Source organism: Lissotriton helveticus, chromosome 6 (genome assembly GCF_964261635.1).
Source record: "Lissotriton helveticus chromosome 6, aLisHel1.1, whole genome shotgun sequence".
In the NCBI taxonomy this organism is placed as follows: Eukaryota; Metazoa; Chordata; class Amphibia; order Caudata; family Salamandridae; genus Lissotriton; species Lissotriton helveticus.
The window spans coordinates 1529128526-1529150077 of NC_136067.1; the positions used below are offsets into that span (position 1 = coordinate 1529128526).

The 21552-nt window shown below is 43.6% G+C and overlaps 1 protein-coding gene across 1 annotated transcript in view; it reads left to right on the top strand.

Annotated features, from left to right (window-relative positions):
- Positions 1-1464: 1464 nt before the first annotated feature.
- EFEMP1 (EGF-like fibulin extracellular matrix protein 1) overlaps positions 1465-21552 on the top strand; it is a 466054-nt gene continuing 445966 nt past the window's right edge. The window contains exons 1-2 of the mRNA XM_078649310.1: positions 1465-1601; positions 2196-2280. Of these exons, the coding sequence (XP_078505436.1) occupies positions 2203-2280 (78 nt within the window). The 5' untranslated portion in view covers positions 1465-1601; positions 2196-2202. The remainder of the gene's footprint in view (positions 1602-2195; positions 2281-21552) is intronic.

A 21552-nucleotide genomic window follows, 5' to 3' on the forward strand; every position in this document is an offset into this window, starting at 1 on the left:
ATTGGGTAACCCCTAAGTAAGCACTTACCATCGACCCATTGTTCACTGATCCTGAAGGCAGATATGTCATTACTAGGTGCTGTGGGAAGAGCATGGAATTACTCATGGTGAATATATATGGCCCAAACTTTGATAACCCTGAGTTTTTTAAAACACAGACAAACTGAGTGGGTTGCCACAGAGAGGGACGACAGATGTGGGGGGGGGGGTGACTTCAACCTGGTTAGAAATCCCAATGTGGACAGATCGGGGGGTCCTGAGAGACACACTACTGCTGCTGCCAGAGAGATTGAATGTGCGTTAATTAGGTTTAATTTGAGAGATGTGTGGCGTTTGAAGTATCCTAACACGGGAGGCTATACACACTATTCTGCATATCATAACTTACACACACGTATTGACTATTGGCTTTCGGCATGGCCTCTTTGCGACAAGGTCCGTTCATGCCAGGTGCTTCCACATACGCTTTCTAACCACTCACCGATCCTAAATGATACTGGACACACCTAACAGGCTTATACCCCATTTACTTGGCGTTTTCCCCCCTATTCCCTACTGGATGCAGTATTTAAAGAAGAACTAGCAGAAGCTATTGAGGCCTTTTTCGATAAGAATGTGGGCTCGGTGGATGACTATCAGGTAGTCTGGGAAGCTTTCAAAGTCTATATTAGAAGGATCACTATATCCAAGCACTCGGGGGTACTACACTCTATACGTAATCGCCTAGCAGACTTAGAGGTGAAAATCAAAGCTCTAGAGCGATGTCTGCTGATTGATGCAGACAGCTCGGTTAGGGGGAAACTTGTAGAGTTGCTGGGAGAATACAATACAGTGGCTGACGAGGAGATTAAACAGCTGGGTAAATAAGCCACTGCTAGGACGTATGGTGAGGGTGAGAGCAAGTAAATAAAAGACTGGGGAAAAAATATGGACCATACAAAAACAACACACACATTTCCAGAACTGGGCCAATAAGTAAAAACCAAAAAATGAATAACTATCAAGTAAGTAACCCTTACTTGTCCCCACAATGTGTCAACTCATTACTTTTGAAGGTCTGCCACCTTTTAATGCCTAATTCTATTATCACGTCAGAAAACCTGCAGCGTTCTTATAGAGAAGCTCCTAGCATCACTCTTATACAAAAAACCACAACCATGTCACCTTCTCAAGCCCGTGCGAACCCTGTGGGTACCTGAGTTTGTCAGAATGTCAGCACGGTACTGGAGTAGCGTGCTACTCGCCGAAAAACGCTTCGATACCTCCTCAGCTGTAGTAAGCACTATGTACATGCAATTCCACTACAATACGTAGGATCGAACACGCGCGCACCACGTTTTCCTCCGCTACACCGACTTCTTGGAGGAAAGGGAGAGAGGCGGGTACGCAGGGAGCGCGGTCCCTGTCAAGCACGCACCTTCCCTCCCCTCCGCCCGCCTCCCTCCGCCTCCACCCCCGCTCCGTTCTCCTGCCTGCACGAAAACTCCTCTCTCGCCAGCACTTTCCTGGCTGTGTCTACGAAGTGAGATCCCCTGACTCGCTTCACCCAGAGCCAGTGCGCAGCTCCTGTCAGAGCCGGGTACAGACAGGTACAGAGCCAGGTAAGAGCCCCTTGGCAGAAGCTGCCTTTGAATGCGTCTGACATTTGTTTAGGGATTGTATCCTGGGGCGATTTCTTTCTGAGCTCACGAAAACCGAGCCCCTGAGTCACACTTTGTACATTTGCAATTTTTTTCTGTTTGTATCTTTTATTCAACTTCCTTGTGTATTGCAACTGGCTCTTTTGTAAAGCGCTCTGACACCTTCGGGTAATGTTCGCGCTATATAAAATCGTATTAAATAAATAAATACATAGGATGTGGGAGAGGAGAGAATGAGGGCGCGTGCTGGTTTGAGGTGAGCAAAACAGATTAGCATCCCGGTAAGGTTACCTGGCACCTCTACCATGACTTACATTGCGGCGTACTGTTTCGATGTATTTGCTCCGTGTTTGATTCAGGGTCTAGGAGCCTTTCCGAGCGCTGCCAATAGTTGCTCAATCTTGGAAACTGATACTCAAGGGCCCAGGGTACAGGTGCCCAGAGTCACACAATCTGCCCAGTACCAAATTCACGCAAATGCCCATTTAATGCCTTCCTTCCTCCATACTATCTAATAAAAACAATTAAAGGCACATTTGTGTATCTGTCTTTCAGATTCGCGATGCTGGGGGTTTTGTCTCTGGCAGCTGTGTTTCTTGCTGTTACTTCACAGGAAGCCGAGGAACCCATAACGTACACGGTGAGGATTAAGATGGTGTTTACACTAATTATCACCTGGGGAGTCTTTATGTCTGACTTCCTTAAAATGATAGGTTTTTGCCCACACAGGGTAGCCACGGTGCACGCGGAGGTTGGCACCATCACTGACTCGAGAGAAAACACACTTAGATTAAAAGCACTTTACTAACTTCATGACTGCACCCATTGTTTCTCAGGAGGAGTCAGGTAGAGGCCATGCGACTCAAGCTTGTCATTATTATCCTCATGATTGTTTTCTTCTGGAATCTTCCTTTTGAGCACTGAAATAGTTGCATAGGTTTAGACAATTACTTAAACTAACCAGCAACACCCCACCGCAATTCCACAAATAAAGATGAAGTTTGTGAAAATATAAACATTCTGATGTTTTATTTGTCAATATATGCTGTGGATGGGTGTCATTTTTCCGCAAGTAATCTTCGTAAAATTTGTACGAAAATAATACATATTACGAAAAATGCATCTCTTCTGTCATTTATGTGATAATTGTACAAAAGGTATACCAGGGATACTAGGACAAGGTATTTTCCACACATTTGCTAAAGTCACTTGGTGAACTTGGCCGCGACACACATCCATTTTTACTACTCCTGCAAGACATTTCTGCTCCAACCAGTCTTCCTCAAATTAAAATTAAGTGAATAGCAAAAAATTATGTGAAATACATGAAACCTAATAAACTCAAAATTACACTTGCATACAAAATATACTTTGGCATTGGTGCTGGAAATGGGTAAAAAATACTCAGGGTACCAATAAATTGGGTGGAAGGTGTGGCTGTGGAAAGGGGGTGGAGTCATGAGGGACTGAGTCATGAGAAGTGGAGTCTGACAGTTAACTTTTAACATTTTTAAAAACTCTGTTGCAGAGAAACGAGCAACAAGTACAAAGGAGAGAGTACATCTTTTCTGGCTTAATTTGTCACAACGAGGCTGTATTTTATAGTATCTAACAGGGTTAAGGCACCTCCTGCAGAGATCTTTGTGTGCACAGCAATTTTCAGGGGCTAAGAATAACTGAAAGATAACTGTGGTGGTTAATGCACTTACTGGAGAGACCTGTGCTTTGTCTACTAATTTTTTTCTCATAAAGTAGTACAGAAAGTTAACGGACCTGCTGCAAAGCACATTGTGTAACATGCTGAACAAAGATTTGTATTTTATGTAGATAGATCAGTGGATTACTGGTTTATCTCCAGAGCTCCTTTTGTTACTTGCAGTTCATAAATTGGAATCCTTCTAGTGTAGCACAGTGAGCTATTCACTGGCACCAAGAAGCTACATGAAAGCTGCAAGGTTGTGTTTAGCATCTTATTGTATTTTTTTCTCAAGTGTTCGTTAGTCTAAGATTGCTCAAAAGGGTTCCTTTGGAAAGTCTGATTAGTATAGACAAATTCAACCACTGGTTTATGTTTTAAATCCTGACTTTGTATTTCTTCAGACTGACTCTCTTAACATGTGATGTCTTCCAGTGGTCGAAGTGGGGAAAAACAAGTAGGGGCACTGTGGGCGGAGAATCAGAGGGCGGGAATAACCTGAGAATTGGATCAGTGGGCGGAGTTATAGGTGTGGCCAGGATGCGCAACACATCCCAATCTTTAGTATTTGTGTGGCATTTCACTGACCAGTTACAGCTTATTATGTTATGTAATTCAACCAATGGATACACATGATTATTTAATGATTAATATGAGCTATTGACATTAGAAACATATTCCACTTTGTGAATTTATTTTAATCACATAATGTCCCAAAAATGCCTAAAAGTGGATGCACGAGCCATTTGTTTCCGAGCCATGGAGTTTCTGTCGTCAGCAATATACACAGAGACAATCAATTTTACGTGTGTAAATGACTGTATAGGAAATGTTACATAAGACAAAGGACTACAAGGTGTAGGAGGCACATGATAACCATACTAGTAGACAGTATAGTTTAATAGTGATTGGCCTTGAGAACTCAGAATTTAAAACTTAAAACCATGATTGGGGGTTCTCTTTAAAAATCATTATTGATTTGCATCAAAACACTTTTTGCAACATTAGGATAATCAAAGGCTTAGGGAAAAAACCATAATGTTCTAGTTTATACCTTGCAGTTTGTATGCAGCTCTTATATGAAAGTTAATAGCTCACTGTTCTTTGTTCAAGTCAAGTCAAGTCAAAACCACTTTATTCAATTATTTAAAATCATAAAAGTATGCTATACAAATACAAAAACGTTAAAAATATCTGTTAAAAATGTAGTATACAAGATAGAAATACAATTCAAAGTCGAATAAAATACATGATCATTCATTCCCATGTTTAAACATTTGATAGGAATACCTTGTCTGTATATTAAGAGGATTCAAATTCTTGAATAGCTTTCTGTCTAACCCTCTTATTTCTAACAGACGCGGCAAGAAAGCTGGCGACACAAAACATAGTAACCGGGGATTCTAATAGTTGTAAGAACAATAAAGCAGGTTTACACTGAATAAAATTCATCTTTTTCAGTAATGGCAGAATAAACCTTTTTCTGGCATCTTGGTACAATGGGCAAAAGATCAAAAAGTGCATAGTGTCTTGCGGGGAAAAATCGTCGCATTTGCACGGAGCAGCATCTTCGGGCCTACTCCAACCCTCCAAATCCCCGAGAACTGTGTAAATTTGGTTAAACCGAAATTTAGTCAATAGCCATCTATGGAAAGAATTTGTCACAGTGGTCAGATAAGGTGACATTGCTAATGACAGGGTAACCAAAACATGGCCCCTAACCGAAGGTTTACAAAGTTCTACTCCTTCCCGCTCTGCCTCCCTTAGCTTGATGAAGTTAGTTTTTACCCACTCTAGGTCTGCCTTACAAAGAGATTCCGGGTTGAAAAAGATCTCTGGACGCCCCATATATATTGCTAACATTTTTATGTAGGACAACCACAAGATTTTGTTCGTATTATCGAGCTTAATACAGTCCTTTAAGATCTTATGATTTAGGGAGAGGTTCGGATTTAACCAGATTTTAATCCATAGCAGCATTGGGGCTATTTTAATTGTATCTGCTAGTCAACCAATCCCCAATTCTAGGTGGACAGAGTGGGTAGCAGTAGATTGAGGAAGGCCAAGGAGGGACCGTAGGAATTTGTTTTCTTCAGTTTGAATAGCGTCGGGTTTGGTAAATCCCCATATTGAGGCCCCGTACCTTGCGATGGAAATAGTCTTTGCTTTATTGATTGTTAAAATTGCCTCATAGGGTTTCCCCCCCAACCTTTTAGCAAAACCTAGCACTGCAGATGAAGAATTTCTCACCGAATTTACCTTTATTGAGAGCTGAGGGGACCATGAACCCTTATCATCAAAGACTACTCCCAAGTAGGTAAATACCTTCACTCTGGTGATTTCTTCACTACCACAAAAAAAGGTCTAAACTCTATTTTTTGAGAGCCCCAGAGACATGACATGCGATTTGCCGTTATTTACTACCAAATCCAGGCTTTTCATAAAGTCCCCAAACGAGTCCAGCAATCTTTGCAGGCCCAACGGGGTCCTTGCCAACAGGACAGCGTTATCCGCGTGTAGGAGCACCGGAACCGGTGTTCCTCCCATACGCGGGATGTCCGGGGTCGCTGTTAACAGGTTTACCTCCAACGAGTTTCCATATAGCGTAAATAACATTGGAGCCAAGATACATCCCTGGCGCACCCCTCTGCCGGACTTAAAACTGGACGTGCATTTCCCCTCATTCGTCATCCTGATTGAGGCATTCAGGTCCTTATGCAACTCGGCCAGAAAATACACAAGAGGCCGATCGAGTCCCAGTTCCAGGAGCATGGTCCACAGCTTTGACCTATTAACTAGATCAAAAGCTGTGGACAGGTCCATGAAACCCAAGTAAATGGAGCCCCTGGCAGCCTTAGTGTACTTAGCTGTTATTAAGTGTAGGTTCAAACATTGGTCCTCCGTACTCCTCCCTGCTCTGAAGCCATATTGGGCGTCTGACAGAATGTTATTGTCAGAGGCCCACCCTGTTATCCTTGCTAGAATTACCTTCCCCAAAATTTTTATAGAGGAGTCAAGCAAGGATATAGGCCTGTAACATCTAGGGTCAGCCCTTTGGCCCTTCTTAAAGACCGGGATTATTGTTGACCGAGACCAAGATTTAGGGAATCCCACACAGGCCGAGGTGTTAAAAACATTAGTCAGGATGTTAGCCCAGTACAATGGGTTAGCCTTGTACATGTCTGAGGGAACCCCGTCTGGCCCTGGAGCCTTTCGTCCTGCAGAGTCTTCAATTGCTTTTACAACTTCTGCCAGGTGAAACCTAACTGGCATAACGGGAGGTTCTGAGGCTGGGGCAACAAAGATTTCTAACTCTAGATGACTACCGTAAATATGTTCAAAGTGGCTCAACCAGTCCTCCTCTGCGATATTTACTTCTAAAACTTTGTTTTTAGTATTAGAGAACAGGGGCGTGTTAATGATAGACCAGAATTTTGCACTATCTTTTAGGGTTGCTTTATCCATAAGCTCAACCCATGCATCGTGTTTAATTTAGTTTTTCCTTTCCTGTACTACTCTTGAGTACTCCCTTCTGAGCTGGGCAACCAGAGCATTATTCCTAGGTCGCTCCTGAAGGGCTTTTTTGAGGAGATTATGGGATTTAGTGCATTTGTGGTCAAACCAGCCCGTAGCCGGATTATTTTTGGCTGGGCGACTATTGGTCGTGAGTTCTTTAGCCACTTGGGAGCAGATGGCTTCGTAGGAGAATATTACTTGCTCCCCAGTTGAAAGGGAATCTCCACAGATATTTAAATCCTTGGCAGCCTTAGCAGTAATAATATTAAAGAACTCCTCTGGCACGACCTTACTCCATTTTAACCTCCTCCCCAAGTATTTTACATTGACATCAGCTACCACCAATGGCGGGGTGGTTTTATTAAAAAGAGAAAAACCATTTACCAGTTCAATTACCACTGGGTTATGGTCACTAAAAATGGAAGGTATAGCATTGTAAGAAACAACATATTTTAAAAGTCCAGAAGAAAGAAATATGTAGTCAATTATAGTTTCACAATCCCTGCCTATGTATGTAGGAACACGGGAACTTTTATCAAAAAACCCTGCTTCAAACAAATCATTGTTGGATAAGAGTTTCTCCAGTGCTACCCCCTTACTAGTATGCTCAAAATGTTGCGGGGATGTGAAATCTGGCCCATCGTTATCAGCTAAATAGCAGTTTTGACTACATAAGTGCACATTAAAATCACCCAACAAAATATATTGGCAGAAAGTGGTTTGCTTTACAGAATAGGTGCTTAAAAAATTTGACAACCACAACAAGTGTACATTTGGAGAGTCCCCTTGCTGAGAATTATAACAGTTTACTAAAATTAATTTGGTGTTATTAGTAAGTTTTAATTCCAGAATTAGAAAATTATTAGAGGCACAATCTACCCTGCTAACTATCCCTCTTACATTCACGGAAACCAATAACACAAGACCCCCTCTATCTCTCCCGGCTGACGATTTTAATGCAGGGACAAAATATGTGGTGAAGCCATCTAACCAGAAGTCACAGTCTCTGTCCCAAGTTTCTTGAAGAGCCACAATATCATGTTGTTTCACGAAATGTAACCAGTTGGTATCTTCTCTTTTGGGACGCAGACCAGTGACATTCCAACTTATCATCTTAACCGTTGCTCCCTTAGCGTTACACAGAGTTACAGGGTTACAATGGGTAGCGGGAGGAATCAAACCAGAATGGTCCTGTTCCAGGGGGACCGTGCCAGTGTAAGACTGTTCCCCAGTTCCCTTATTAACCTCTCGTCAATCACACAACTCCAAAGTAGAAAGCACATCTAATCTGTTGTGTGTAGGAATCTTAGGCACAAAGTTAAAATAATTCTCCCCACCGGGTCCCTGAAATGAACCCGGCGTCTGAGCCATAGCGGGAGTATTGGGACTCCTTCTCGCACTATATGGGGGCTTTCTAGTAAACTGGTTATAAAAAAAACCTAGAGGACGCACCCAAATGCTGTTAGCATCGTGCGTCAATGAGGCTGCCCTTAACAGGACTGTGGCCACATGTTGTGGATGTCTAAAATTAATGATTATACAGTCCCCTTTACAGGTCTTCTGGGAAGACCCGATCCAATTAGCCCTTCTAGTAGTTATAATGTCAGGGGCAAATTTTATAGGGAAACCGCAATTCCTGTTTAGCCATGACACAGTTTTGTTTTTAAGGGCGTCATGCGATTCCTCATGTGTCTGTGCTGATTGCGTGTCTTGGGGCGGAACATTTGTTAAAACAACAACATAGGGAGAACACGCTGGGGGTAGGTTTATAAATCTACTTCTCCTTACCAAATTATTACTGGATGGACAGGCAGGCCCTGTTGTTATTCGAGTAGCTTCACTCACTACAGTGGAGGGTGCTGTAATGGCTTGGTCAGTATTTTTTAAATGCTGGGTAGCTTGCTGCTGATTTTCCCCTCTAACTACCTGCTCTGGCCCTCCTGTATCCATCTCCACCTCTTTAATGCTGTCAGCCGATGTTAAATGCTTTGGTAGCAACCCACCTAACCTCTTAACTTCAGCAGTGACACTGTCGAGTTTCCGCACTAGGGGTTGAACAAACTGTTCTAATTTGGCTTCAAACATTACTTCCAGGGAGTGAAGTAGTTTGGAAAATTGGTCGGGACTTAGTGTGTTATTGGCCACAATGCTTTCAACCTGAACCTTATTGGGCTCATCTATGTTGGACTGCACTTGTAAGGGGGTATCTACCCTTTTTTTGGAATGCTTCCCCCCTTTTGCTTTGTTGTTTCCTGCAGTTTCTAACCAGTCTGGCAACAGGCAGTGCTTCCTCGTTGTCCTCATTGTCCTCGCTTACTAGGTGTATATCTACTACTGGTGGCTCAGTGTGAACCTGGGCTGTGATCGTAGTGACTACTGTAAGATCCAAATCAAGGGTAGAAGCCTCTGGAAGGCTCTCCACTGGGGTCGGGGGGACTTGAGCAATGTTGAGAAGACTGTCCCTTCCCAGGGAGGCCCTCCTATCATTGTTGATTTTATTTACCATCTTCACCAGGTAATTATCAATAGGGCCTGACCCCGATATGAATTTCTCCTTGGAACCACTTGGCATGGTTTGTCCTAATGCCTTGGTTAAAGTACTAGGGTGAAGATAAAGCCACAAATATATCTAATACAATACAGCCTGAATTATAGACAATATATCAGGGGAACACTTTACCGGATGTGATAGTCTTTAAGGTCCAAAAGATGCGTTGCAGGATAGACCAGGGATTATGGCCCTGCCCTGCCTCTTCCTGTCTATGACTGTCATAGACTGTCCCGCCCTTGTCCCGGGCTTCTCCCGGGCAGCTCCCGCGCGCTCCCGCGACGCGGGGGGAAGCGCTGATCTTTATGCGCCTCCTGGCGTGGTTTCACGATGCGCGGCTTCCGGCCGCTGAGGATCCTGGGCAATGAAGTCCCACAGCCCCACCGGCTCTGCCTTCCTCAGTGCGGCGGCGCTCGACCGACAGGGAATGTGGCGGCAAGCTGCTAGCTGCAGCGGCGATCCAGCAGGTCAAGGTGAGGGCGCTACAACACCCCCGAGTTTGGTTCTCTCTCCCCCGCTCTGCCGGGGGAAGCGCTGATCTTTATGCGCCTCCTGGCGCGGTTTCACGATGCGCGGCTTCCGTCCGTTGAGGATCCTGGGCAATGAAGTCCCACAGCCCCACGGGCTCTGCCTTCCTCAGTGCGGCGGCGCTCGGCCGACAGGGAATGCGGCGGCAAGCTGCTAGCTGCAGCGGCGATCCAGCAGGTCAAGGTGAGGGCGCTACAACACCCCCGAGTTTGGTTCTCTCTCCCCCGCTCTGCCGGGGGAAGCGCTGATCTTTATGCGCCTCCTGGCGCGGTTTCACGATGCGCGGCTTCCGGCCGCTGAGGATCCTGGGCAATGAAGTCCCACAGCCCCACGGGCTCTGCCGTCCTCAGTGCGGCGGCGCTCGGCCGACAGGGAATGCGGCGGCAAGCTGCTAGCTGCAGCGGCGATCCAGCAGGTCAAGGTGAGGGCGCTATAACACCCCCGAGTTTGGTTCTCTCTCCCCCGCTCTGCCGGGGGAAGCGCTGATCTTTATGCGCCTCCTGGCGCGATTTCACGATGCGCGGCTTCCGGCCGCTGAGGATCCTGGGCAATGAAGTCCCACAGCCCCACGGGCTCTGCCTTCCTCAGTGCGGCGGCGCTCGGCCGACAGGGAATGCGGCGGCAAGCTTCTAGCTGCAGCGGCGATCCAGCAGGTCAAGGTGAGGGCGCTACAACACCCCCGAGTTTGGTTCTCTCTCTTTCTGTCGTCAGCAATATACACAGAGACAATCAATTTTACGTGTGTAAATGACTGTATAAGAAATGTTACATAAGACAAAGGACTACAAGGTGTAGGAGGCACATGATAACCATACTAGTGGACAGTATAGTTTAATAGTGATTGGCCTTGAGAAACACAAACTCAGAATTTAAAACTTAAAACCATGATTGGGGGTTCTCTTTAAAAATCATTATTGATTTGCATCAAAAATAACACTTTTTGCAACATTAGGATAATCAAAGGCTTAGGGAAAAAAACATAATGTTCTAGTTTATACCTTGCAGTTTGTATGCAGCTCTTAGATGAAAGTTAATAGCTCACTGTTCTTTGTTAGGATTTTAACTTATAAACTGCAAGTAGCAAAAGGATCTCACTGACAAAAGCAGTAACCCACTGACCTATTTACAATATGCGCACTTTGTGATGGGCCTGGTACATTTTCTTTGCAGCAGGCACATTAACCCTCTGTGCTATCTTTCCATGAGTCAAAACTTCCACTAGACAAATGTCCGATCTCGCTCTAGGAAGAAGTTTATTCATCAGAGTTATCATGACATTTTTATTATTGCCGAAAATAGCAGGCGGCCAGGAAGGAGGCAGCAAGTGCTTTAAAACCATAATATACGACGCCCCCACTCAAAGTCAGCGCCCGTTGCGGTCACACCAGTCGCACCGCCCTAGAGCCAGCTCTTCTCAGGAGTTTTGTGACCTCAGTGACAGAGTCACTGTTGCTCTAGGGTCTGCTACTTCGTAGGCCTGCCCACAAGACTGGAGGTGAACTTCAGTATGGATTGTGGTGTGCAAGCCTTCAAGGTGAACCCACACTTGCCACTGCTAGGGTCCACCGGCTGGTTCTAACACACCAGGGCTTTTCTGGTGCCTTCTAAGGTCTGGCATGGGAATGTGCTCCCTCAGGAGAGTGGTCTGGGGGACTGTTCATGAAGGCTGAACCTGGTTCCCCAGTTCTAAATTTAGCAGCTCTGCCCCCAGTGCTACATCTGCTCCCTCACTGAACACCATACTGCCCCACTGAGAGAAACGCATACTGCCTTCAGCTACAATCCAATTTGACCTGCTATAAATAACTGGATGCGACTCAATTCAAATTACACACTAGGCAAGAGCAATATGCTGCCTAAAAGAAAAGGTAACAACATCCTGGAAAAAGCAAACACTCATAAGGAATGAAAGATTTAATAAAGCATGTAAAATGTAAGCAGGAACATGGTGAACTTAACGCTTTTACAGTCATTATTCAGAAATCAACAAGTATTTTTGCCTGAAAAGTTAAGGACATAACTACAGGGCCCAGAAAGGACCCATTTCAATGTCCACTGCTTATATGCTTACAAAACGTAAGCAGTATGGTTTCAAAAGGCCACATTTGTGAACACAAAGCCGCCGTACACATTTAGTTTTCCAATCCACCCATTAACCAGGTATTGCAGTACCTCCAGGCAGGGCCGGTCCTAGGATTTTCAGGGCCCCGGGCAAAAGGGAATGTGGGAGGCCCCTGAAATCTACATAAGAGACACCTTCTGATTTCGGGGAAGCTGCTTTGTGCAGACTCCACTTGGGCCTCAGCTCCTCTTCTCAGCCACCCCAAGCAACTCTTGTACAGCCCATTTCGAACTGAAGGTGTGAGATTTGCTTGGGGGCTGAGTTAAACCTGTGTGGGCTAAAGTGCTGAAATGGGCGCCCTGCCGAGTCTCTGAACTGGCTGCCTGAGAGGTGTACCCTCCCCTAGGCCTTCCCACACCATCCCTTAGAGGCCCCAGGAAGGGGGGCCCCCTCCCATGAGCCCGTTTGTGAAGTATTTCTTTCACTCTGATCGGCAGACATACACGAGGACTAGTAGGGTGTTAATTGCCATTGTGGGGGGCCTCATCCTGGCAGGCAGAGTGCCAGGCCCTGGGCAGCTGCCCACACTGCATGCCTAGCGCCGGCGCTGCCTCCAGGTAGGAGGTACTGGAGGAAAACGATGCTGTTCAAAGAAAGACAAGAAAACAAAAGTAGCGCTTTACTGGCAAACTCTGTAAAGTGGCGCTAATGTGTTCGGGTTTGAAAAAAATTATCTGGCCACTTTAAGAACACTCCATCTTGCTTTATTTAATTATTTTTCAGAGTTTGAACATTTTATTTCCGAGGCTGCACTTTGGAATAGAAAAATGTTAAAACGGCATTTCCAGCAAAAGTGTTTTTCTTTTTTGCATCCATTTCACAGGGGTACAAATGGACGACAGGAAGAGATGGTGAGAACCATTTCTTGATTCATGATTTTCGGAAAAGTGAGAAGGAGTTAGACAGAATGAGAGGGAATAGGAGTAAGAAAGAGGGGGCAGCTGCCAGGCAGAGCAGAAGCGGACACCTTCCTTGTCTTGTCTGGGCAGGAAGTAAGAGACAGAGACCTTTTCCTTCTCTGCTCCCCGCCCGTCCACGAACAGAATATTGCTGACGTCCAGGGACACATGTTCATAATAAAAAAGTAGGGGAACGGAATCTACAGAATTAAAGAAGTAGGGGCACGTCGTGCCCTACCGTTCCCGCCCACTTCGATCACTGATGTCTACCAGTATGGATGATATATGGCTCTTACACTTATCTCTTGCCCTTCTGTACATATATTTACACACATGTATGATTTATTCTCTCTGTATAATGTGGGTAGGATGTAAAGTGCTCCGACACTCTACATTGGGATCGCAGGGCATAAAAGAAATTAAATAAAAAAATAAATTGAAAAATAATTAGCATGCATCCTACACTATTATTAGTGTAATTACTCATATTTATTTGTGTAATTACTCATTCATTCTTATAGTGCATAAATATCTCATACATCCAAAGTCAAAAACCAATCTCCAAATTATAGTTTCTCTTAAGTACTTGGCAAGTAATAACACACTGTGTGCCTTTGTTTCCCTCCTTTACATTGGTATCTTGGTATTCAGATAACACCCAGCAGCAATGATAATTAAACAAAAGGAAAGCTGATGGCCCTTAAATGAGGCCAAATATTTGGAGTTCAGCTGGAAGTGAAAGCCATTCACTGCCTGCAGGTTGCTGCTCCAAGAGGAAAGCAGCCAATGTGCGGGTGCTACTGAATGTTGCCTGTGTTGGCAAATTACACTTTGAGCATATTTCACTGAGGCAGCTCAGCTCCAGCTCAATAAAAGCTGCACTGATTAGCAGTGGCAATCGGTCTCTCATTGCCATTGCTTTGCTGCCACATATAATGGCCTTGCCAAGTCCCAATGCTTTAGAAAGACATTGGTATTGACAAATCTAATGACATTGACCAGTCATGTTAAAAGTACAGAAAACATTGTTTCTGTCCTTTCTAGATGGCCACCATGCTCCATGATGCAAGGTGAAGATGCACTGCGGTGATCATCTTGGAAATATACAAAAAAAAAATTCTACGCTTTCAAAAAGGCAGCTGGAATGCGTTGTCATGCTATTTCACACACTGTGGCAGCCATCTTGAAAGAATAGAGGTTGTTAGGGGAGAAAATGTGGCATTATGGCCAGAGCTGACCACCTGGGCATAGCTTTAGGGGAGGGGTGTTTGGGGTGTTACACCCCCTAATAAATGTATTTTGTGATAAATAGTTGGGTGCAGGTGCGTCCAGTCTGGTATGGTGAGTTGTATGTCAGATTTAACCAGGTATTTTTACACACACAGACAAAAACACACACACTGTCCCCCTCTCTCTCTCTCTCACACACACTTTTTGTATACTTTTGTGCTCCCCTTTCAACATGATGAAATTGGCATACCCTTGATTGGCATATTTTTTTTTAATAACCAGTTTTTAAAAATTTTAAAACACATAAAACAATTCAGCCAGTACACAGAAATCACGATGTTGAATCCATTCGCAAAAGCAATGTAACCCCCAGTCATGAACCCCATAAAAATTACATAGACGGGATTAGGAGCCCGGTTAATCAGGACCCCCACATTCCCTAACCATTGCCCCCACACTGCGGTATTTCTTAACCACCCCAGGGCTTTCTCCTGGGTCGCGCACCAGTCCACCCCTCTACGCCACCTCTCCAGGGCCGGTGGGTCAGGGCTTTTCCAGGCCGCCGCTGTGTCCCACTTGGCCACCATCGTAGTCGTATTAAAAAATACCTTGTCACTCATGGACCCGTCCGACACATCAGTAATCCCCAGCAAAGAGTGACGTGGATCATGAGTAGTCTTCCAGCCCAGCACCTCCGTTCGCTCCGCTTCAATAGATCCCCAGAACTGTCCCAAACGGGGGCATGACTAGACCATGTGGAGGAAGTCAGCCGGAGCCTGGTTGCATCTCGCGCATGACGCATCTGGGCACAAACCCGCTTGATACAGGTGCAGGGGAGTGAGGTACGCAGCGTGTAAATAGTAGAGCTGATTTATCTTGAGTTTGGCGGAGACAGTGAATGTTCTAGGGGCCATAAGGGCATCACGCCAGTCCACCTCGACAAGGGGGCCCACCCACTCCACCCATTGATCCCCCAACCTATCTAGGGATGGGGTGTTGTTAACTAGGGTGCGGTAAATGCGGGAGACCCCACCCTTACTCTAGACCCCTTGATCGGCATATTTAACTTACCTTTACTTCCCTAGTATATGGTAAAAACGTGTAGCCAGGGTCTGTAGGTTTCAATCCACAAGTGAGCTGCAAAACCCATTGTGTCATTCACTACAATGACAGTGTAAACATGTCTGGATACCTACCATATCCAGCCTGGCTGTACAGTTTTCAACTGCAACTTCGACTTGCCAAAGTAATCCCTTTTGATAGGCCTAAACCTTTCATTTAAATAATAATGTCACCCCTAAGTAGACCTTACTGTCCATAAGGCAGGGTGCCCTAAAAATAGACCCTAAACACAGTTTTCATGTAGCAGGGTTGGTTGCTGCTAAGGAAAGCATTGGAAACAGTATTACATTTATTAATGTTATCTCCTGCTAGGAAGCTGCTACATATTTCATTTGTGGTCTTTGCAAATATTTATTACAAGCCCAATTCACAGGGTAGGTCAGATTTGCAATAAATATTTTGGGAAAGGTATTTTTCAAAACAGACCTTTTACCTGCCTAAAGCCTCTGGATGCCCATTTGCACGAGTCCAACTGTCACTGGCAGCTGAATGGCCCTCTTAACGAGGTGGGATAACCTGTTCCCACAGTTGAGCAAATGCTTTGGGCATGGGGAGGTGTTCTGTTCCTCTGGCATGATGACCATCTGGGCTGTGTCCAGGAACTTGTTTAACATCAAAGAAGTCTACTCTTTAACAAGCAATTGATAGCTGACAACTGGGCAGTGTCAATTTTCTGGTCTCCCAGTCTGACAGGCACTAACTCCAATGGGAGAGAAGCTGACTCAGAACTGGTTTGGAATGACCACAGAAGAGGGGTTGCTTATTTCCCTGGCCATACTTCTGGGGTGGGCACACATGGTCTGCACAAGTGGAGAAATGTTTTGCCATCTTGGATTTTACCAGAGAGGGGCCTTGTGGGATTGTTTGCAGTAAGGCAGACAGGAATTACTGCAAAAGAGTGTAGGGTTGCCCCTGTTTTTTTTACCCAAAATGTTAGTGGGCCTGGAGGCACCCCATCCCACAGGTTGATACCAGGCATAAATGTGTCACCCACAGTACCCGCCTCAGAACACGTTATGGACTTGTGAAAGAACAGAAGAGGACTGGACCTCCCGTCTGTGACCTGACAAGAGCCTATTCAAATCAACCTGCCCTCCCTCCTGTAAACAGGGCAAGGAAGTGGACTCCAAAGGTTATAAGGCCTCCTGTTCAAGCTACAGGGACACAACAAGCTACAGGAGGCCTTTTCTGCAACTGCGCAGCTGACCAGTTTCACATGGACCTGCTATGGACCCTGTTACTGGCCTCTTCTGGAGTGAGTCTTGAACCCCAAGTGTTGTCCCTAAGGCTCTGAACCCTTGGCTGCTGTCCAATTGTAGCCATCTTATCGTTTTCTGAAACCTAGGACTTAGAAACATTTTGGCTCCAAAGAATTTTGGAGGACTGGGACCAACCTGCCAAGCTGATCCAACAAAGGTTTGTTGTCACTGTGCCAAAAATTCAGACTGCTCTCGCTTGGAGCCCTTCAATTCCCCAGTGAGTATCCATCCAATCCAGCAAACACCCTGTTACTCCCCTTGCAGTCCTCCAGTGACCCATTCAGCACCTTGTACTAATCCATTCACTGCGCCAAAACCCAAACACTTATAAATTCACCCAGGCACTCTCCTCGCAGTACTCTAATCATTCAGTCAGTACCCAAGAGCTCATACAGTGAGCCAGGCCTTAGCACATGGACTGCTTCAAACCCCTAGCCACTATGCATGCAGTCTTCTAACCACCTACACACTTGTCTTTCACACCTTCAATTCCCAATTCAGTATCCATACACTTTCAGGAAACACCCTGTCACTCCCCTTGCACCTGTCTAGTGACCCATTCAGCACCATGTACTAATACATTCACTGTGCCAAAATCCAAACACTTATAAATTCACCCAGGCACTCTCCTTGCAGTACTCTAATCATTCAGTCAGTATCCAAGTACTCATGCAGCGAGCCAGGCCTTAGCACATGGACTGCTTCAAAACCCTATCTACTATGCATGCAGTCCTCTAACCGCTTACACACATGTCTTTCACACCTTCAGTTCCCTAGTCAGTATCCATGCACTCCAGCAAACACCCTGTCACTCCCCTTGCACTCCTCTAGTGACCCATTTAGTACCATATACTAATCCATTCACTGCGCCAAAACCCAACCACTTATAAATTCACCCAGGCAATTTCCTTGCAGTACTCTAATCATTGAGTCAGTACCCAAGTACTCATGCACAGAGCCATGCCTTAGCACATGGACTGCTTCAAATCCCTATCCACTATACATGCAGTCCCCTAACTAACCTTCGCACTTATAGTTCTGCACTTATATATTCAACAAAAAAAAACTATATTTCAGTTTCAATATTTTAAAAACATTTCTATTTCCATTTATATCAAAAATATATAATGTCATTTAAAAACGTATTATATGTAACAATAAAAAGTTAAAAAACTGTAGAAAATCAGTCTAGAAAAATACATATAACTATTATCACATTTAAAAATTATCATTTAAAAAACCTTTGAAAATCACTGAAAAAACCATAGGTTTCAGGCATGTTGCAGTTAGGAATTAGCATTTAAAAAAGCTTAGAAATTCACTGAAAAAAAAATAGGTTTCAGGGCTGTTATAGTTAGCTGGACATTTCACTCATACAAAACCATTGAAATTCCTCCAATATAGTTAATTCTGCTAACTATAACACACTCGCCCACAATCCACTGCTGATGATGTCACATATTACATCATTCATGACATGGTCAGTGACATCACTGATGACATCTCAAATGACATCACTGATGACATCACTGATGATGACATCATCCACGTGACAATCAGATATACCTCATCATACACTAGTATAACCTTTCATCACACACTGTAAAATACAGAGTACCATATTTGAATCCATTGACATACCAATACAAGTTTCTAAAAACCCACTCGGTGATTCCTAGTTCTACACACACATCTAATCACTTACCTATAGATTCACTCATACATGCTGTCAATGTTCAATAGAACACTATCAAATATACTTATATACCTATATCGACATTACACACTAGCACACATCCTATTCACTTAGCAGTCATCCAACTCACTTATGTAAACAATGGATCATACTTACATTTAGTCAGCTACACACTTATACAAACACCACTTCATTTATTCATATAAATAGTAATTCATACTTAGTGTGTTATAAAATCACTATTACAAGTATACAGTTAGCCATACAGTCACTCATACAATCACTGAGTCTTATGTATACTTATTTATATACAACAAATGTCACATACACTTCCTTTTATTTTTCTAGTTTGTTGGACATGTACCATTGAGAGATATATTTGCTCATCACCACACCCATAAATATATTTACTCACCCAAACAACTGTCATAACATGCAGTCTTAACCTCATATACCTACTGAATCAACTATTCACACATCTTTGGGCAGTCACACCCACCCCACCGAACCACACACACATTCACTCTAATACTCAATTAACTAATCAATAACTAATATAGACTTTCACGTAGCTAGTAACCAACTGGTGCAGTAGTTTACACAACAACTGACAAAGTGATTCAGATATTCACACAGTTTAGTCACTATCCAATATATTTAGTGAGACACTATAAATTATTCAAGTAAACAGTCAATCACACTGCTACTAAATCCTCCATCCAGATATTTATATTTACATATCCACTCTTCTTCAACTCAGATTCCTATATATATAATACATTTTTAAATAACAAACCAAAACACATTCACTGGATGATGTCATCAGTGAAGTCATCAGTGATGTCACTGACCATGTCAGGAATTATATAATATGTGACATCATCAGCAGTGGATTGCGGGCACCGAGTTATAGTTAGCAGAACTAACTATAACGGAGGGATTTCAATAGTTTTGTACGAGTGAAATGTCCAGCTATCTATAACAGCCCTGTGAATATATAGATAGACACATTTATAAGTATATATTTAAACATAGCATTACCTATTAGTGGAATATATTTAATTTACATTATATTAAAATTATATATCAAAATAGTTGCATTTACTACTTTAAAGTGTATCTATGACACAAAATTGATAGTTCTGTCTTTTTTTGGATGATGTTAGTGTCAAATATTTTTCTCCGGATATTTTTGTTCTTTCCTTTATAAGTATTGGACACATTATTTTTGTCAACAATATTGTTTACCATGATATTGTGTCCGTGATCCTCTTGGTTCCAGTCTTTATATGGGGACTCCATGACTCACCCCCCAAAATGGTTCTGGTCTGTTCCTCCGCTTCCCGTGGTCTTGGCTCCAAACTGTCTAGGGGGACAAAGGCAAGGGCTGGCCTGGTGTCAGGTTCCTTTGTGTGTGCTGTGGGCAAGGTCCTTTGAAATATAATCTTGCCAGGGTACAGCCACTCCCCAGCCTTTCTTCTTGGAAGTCTCTCTCCCACTATACCCAGGTCTTGTTGTTCACTTTCTTGGCCCAATACACACTATTGATGGGAGGGACCATTAACTGGCCCAGGCAGCTGGAAACTCCTACAAAGACTTCAGAAAATTTGGGCGGAAAAATGCAAACTTTATAAAAGTGGAATTTTCAAAATTATAATAATCTGACTTTTCAAGTAAAGAGTATTTTGAATTACAAATCATTTGAGTTTTAACAGCATATCTCTATCTACTTCCACTCTGAAGTTAGCACTTATTGAATAAAATAGAATAACCTAGTGTTAACCTATGGGAGAGACTGCAGTGGCAGGCCTGAGACATGTTTAAAAAGTCCACTGTAGTGGGTGGCATAATGAGTTCTGCTGCCCACTAGTAGCAGTTCATTTACAGGTCCTGGGTGTTTGCAGTATTAAACACTGGGACGTACAAGTAAATTTAATACTCTGATCAGGTGTAGTCCAATTGTACCATGTTTTTAAGCGAAAGCACAAGCACTTTACCACTGGCTATCAGGAAAAAAGAGCACAGAGTCCTGCAAGCCAACAAAAACGAGTTCAGCAAAGGAAGGCAGAGGAAGGCAAAAATCTGTGTTGAACTGACAGAAAGGGCAAGGTCCAACACTACTTGTTACATCTGTGTAGAGACCAATGATGAGAACAATACCACAAGCTTATTAGAGCCTGACTGCACTTGAAGAAAGAAGGTTTTCTATGAGCCAATTCAAGCTCGGAAGAGGAAAGGTGGTAACACGCCTGCCGAAGAATGCACCATTAAGACTAATGGGCTAACCCAGTATCCCGCGGAACCTGGGGAATCTAGTCGAATGCAGCAACAATTGGTTCTTTAGGGGAGGGCGCATGGCATGAAGGATATCTTGGTAGTATTTTTCATTCTTTCAATGAACACCAGGAATTTTTGGAAAGAGGTGTGGTCAAACCATATAAGGAGCCTTTTCCAAGTTGGTGGTCCGTCTATGGGAGAATGTCTGAGGTTTTTAATCCAACATGTAGTAAAGATTTTTCCTGTGATGTCAGTTCCTGTTTAAAGCATGAGCAAAGTTGGTTATAATGAGAACAAGATGCATTGAAACACATTCATGCCCTGATGTATCATCACAATATTCTCCCCCACATCTAATTTTGTCCCTGATTTTCAATTCTAGCAGTTTGCATCTTTTTTTGGAATCTACTCCTGGATTTCCCAGTTCCTATTCTCCTTCCCGTCAGGAGGCGTTTGGTGCCTTGCTGATTACTCTGGTGCTCTCAATATCACCAATCAAGTGTTACAAGCTTGCTAATGGTTGTTCTTTATCCTTTGTGTTTTTCCATCAGGGGAGACTTGACACCTTTCATGCATATTATTCTGTGCAGTGTGGCACTGTGGCTACTGAGAGTAGTCACCTTTCTCTCTGGCAGTCAAGACTGTACACACAAAACTTCTCTGCATCCATTCTTTGACACTGCCCATTTAGAACTATTATATTGGCCAACTTGAATCTGCACAACAACGATATGTTATCTACAATAGCATTCCAAGATGGCTTTCAAAGTGCAATGTTTAGCAGGAGATCATCTTTGAATGCCTTTGTATCTAGTGTTTTGTTAGTTCACCGTTCCAAGATGGCCAGCACATTGATTCTAATTATCCCAGCAGTATTGGAGATTTTAACAACATCAGTTAAAGGCAGCTGTCAACTTCTAAGTACAATTTCGTTTTTTTATTGTAGCATATTCCCACTGCATTTAGTTGACAGCAATTTTTCTTCCTTCTTTTATTATTTGTATTTTCCTGGCATCTGC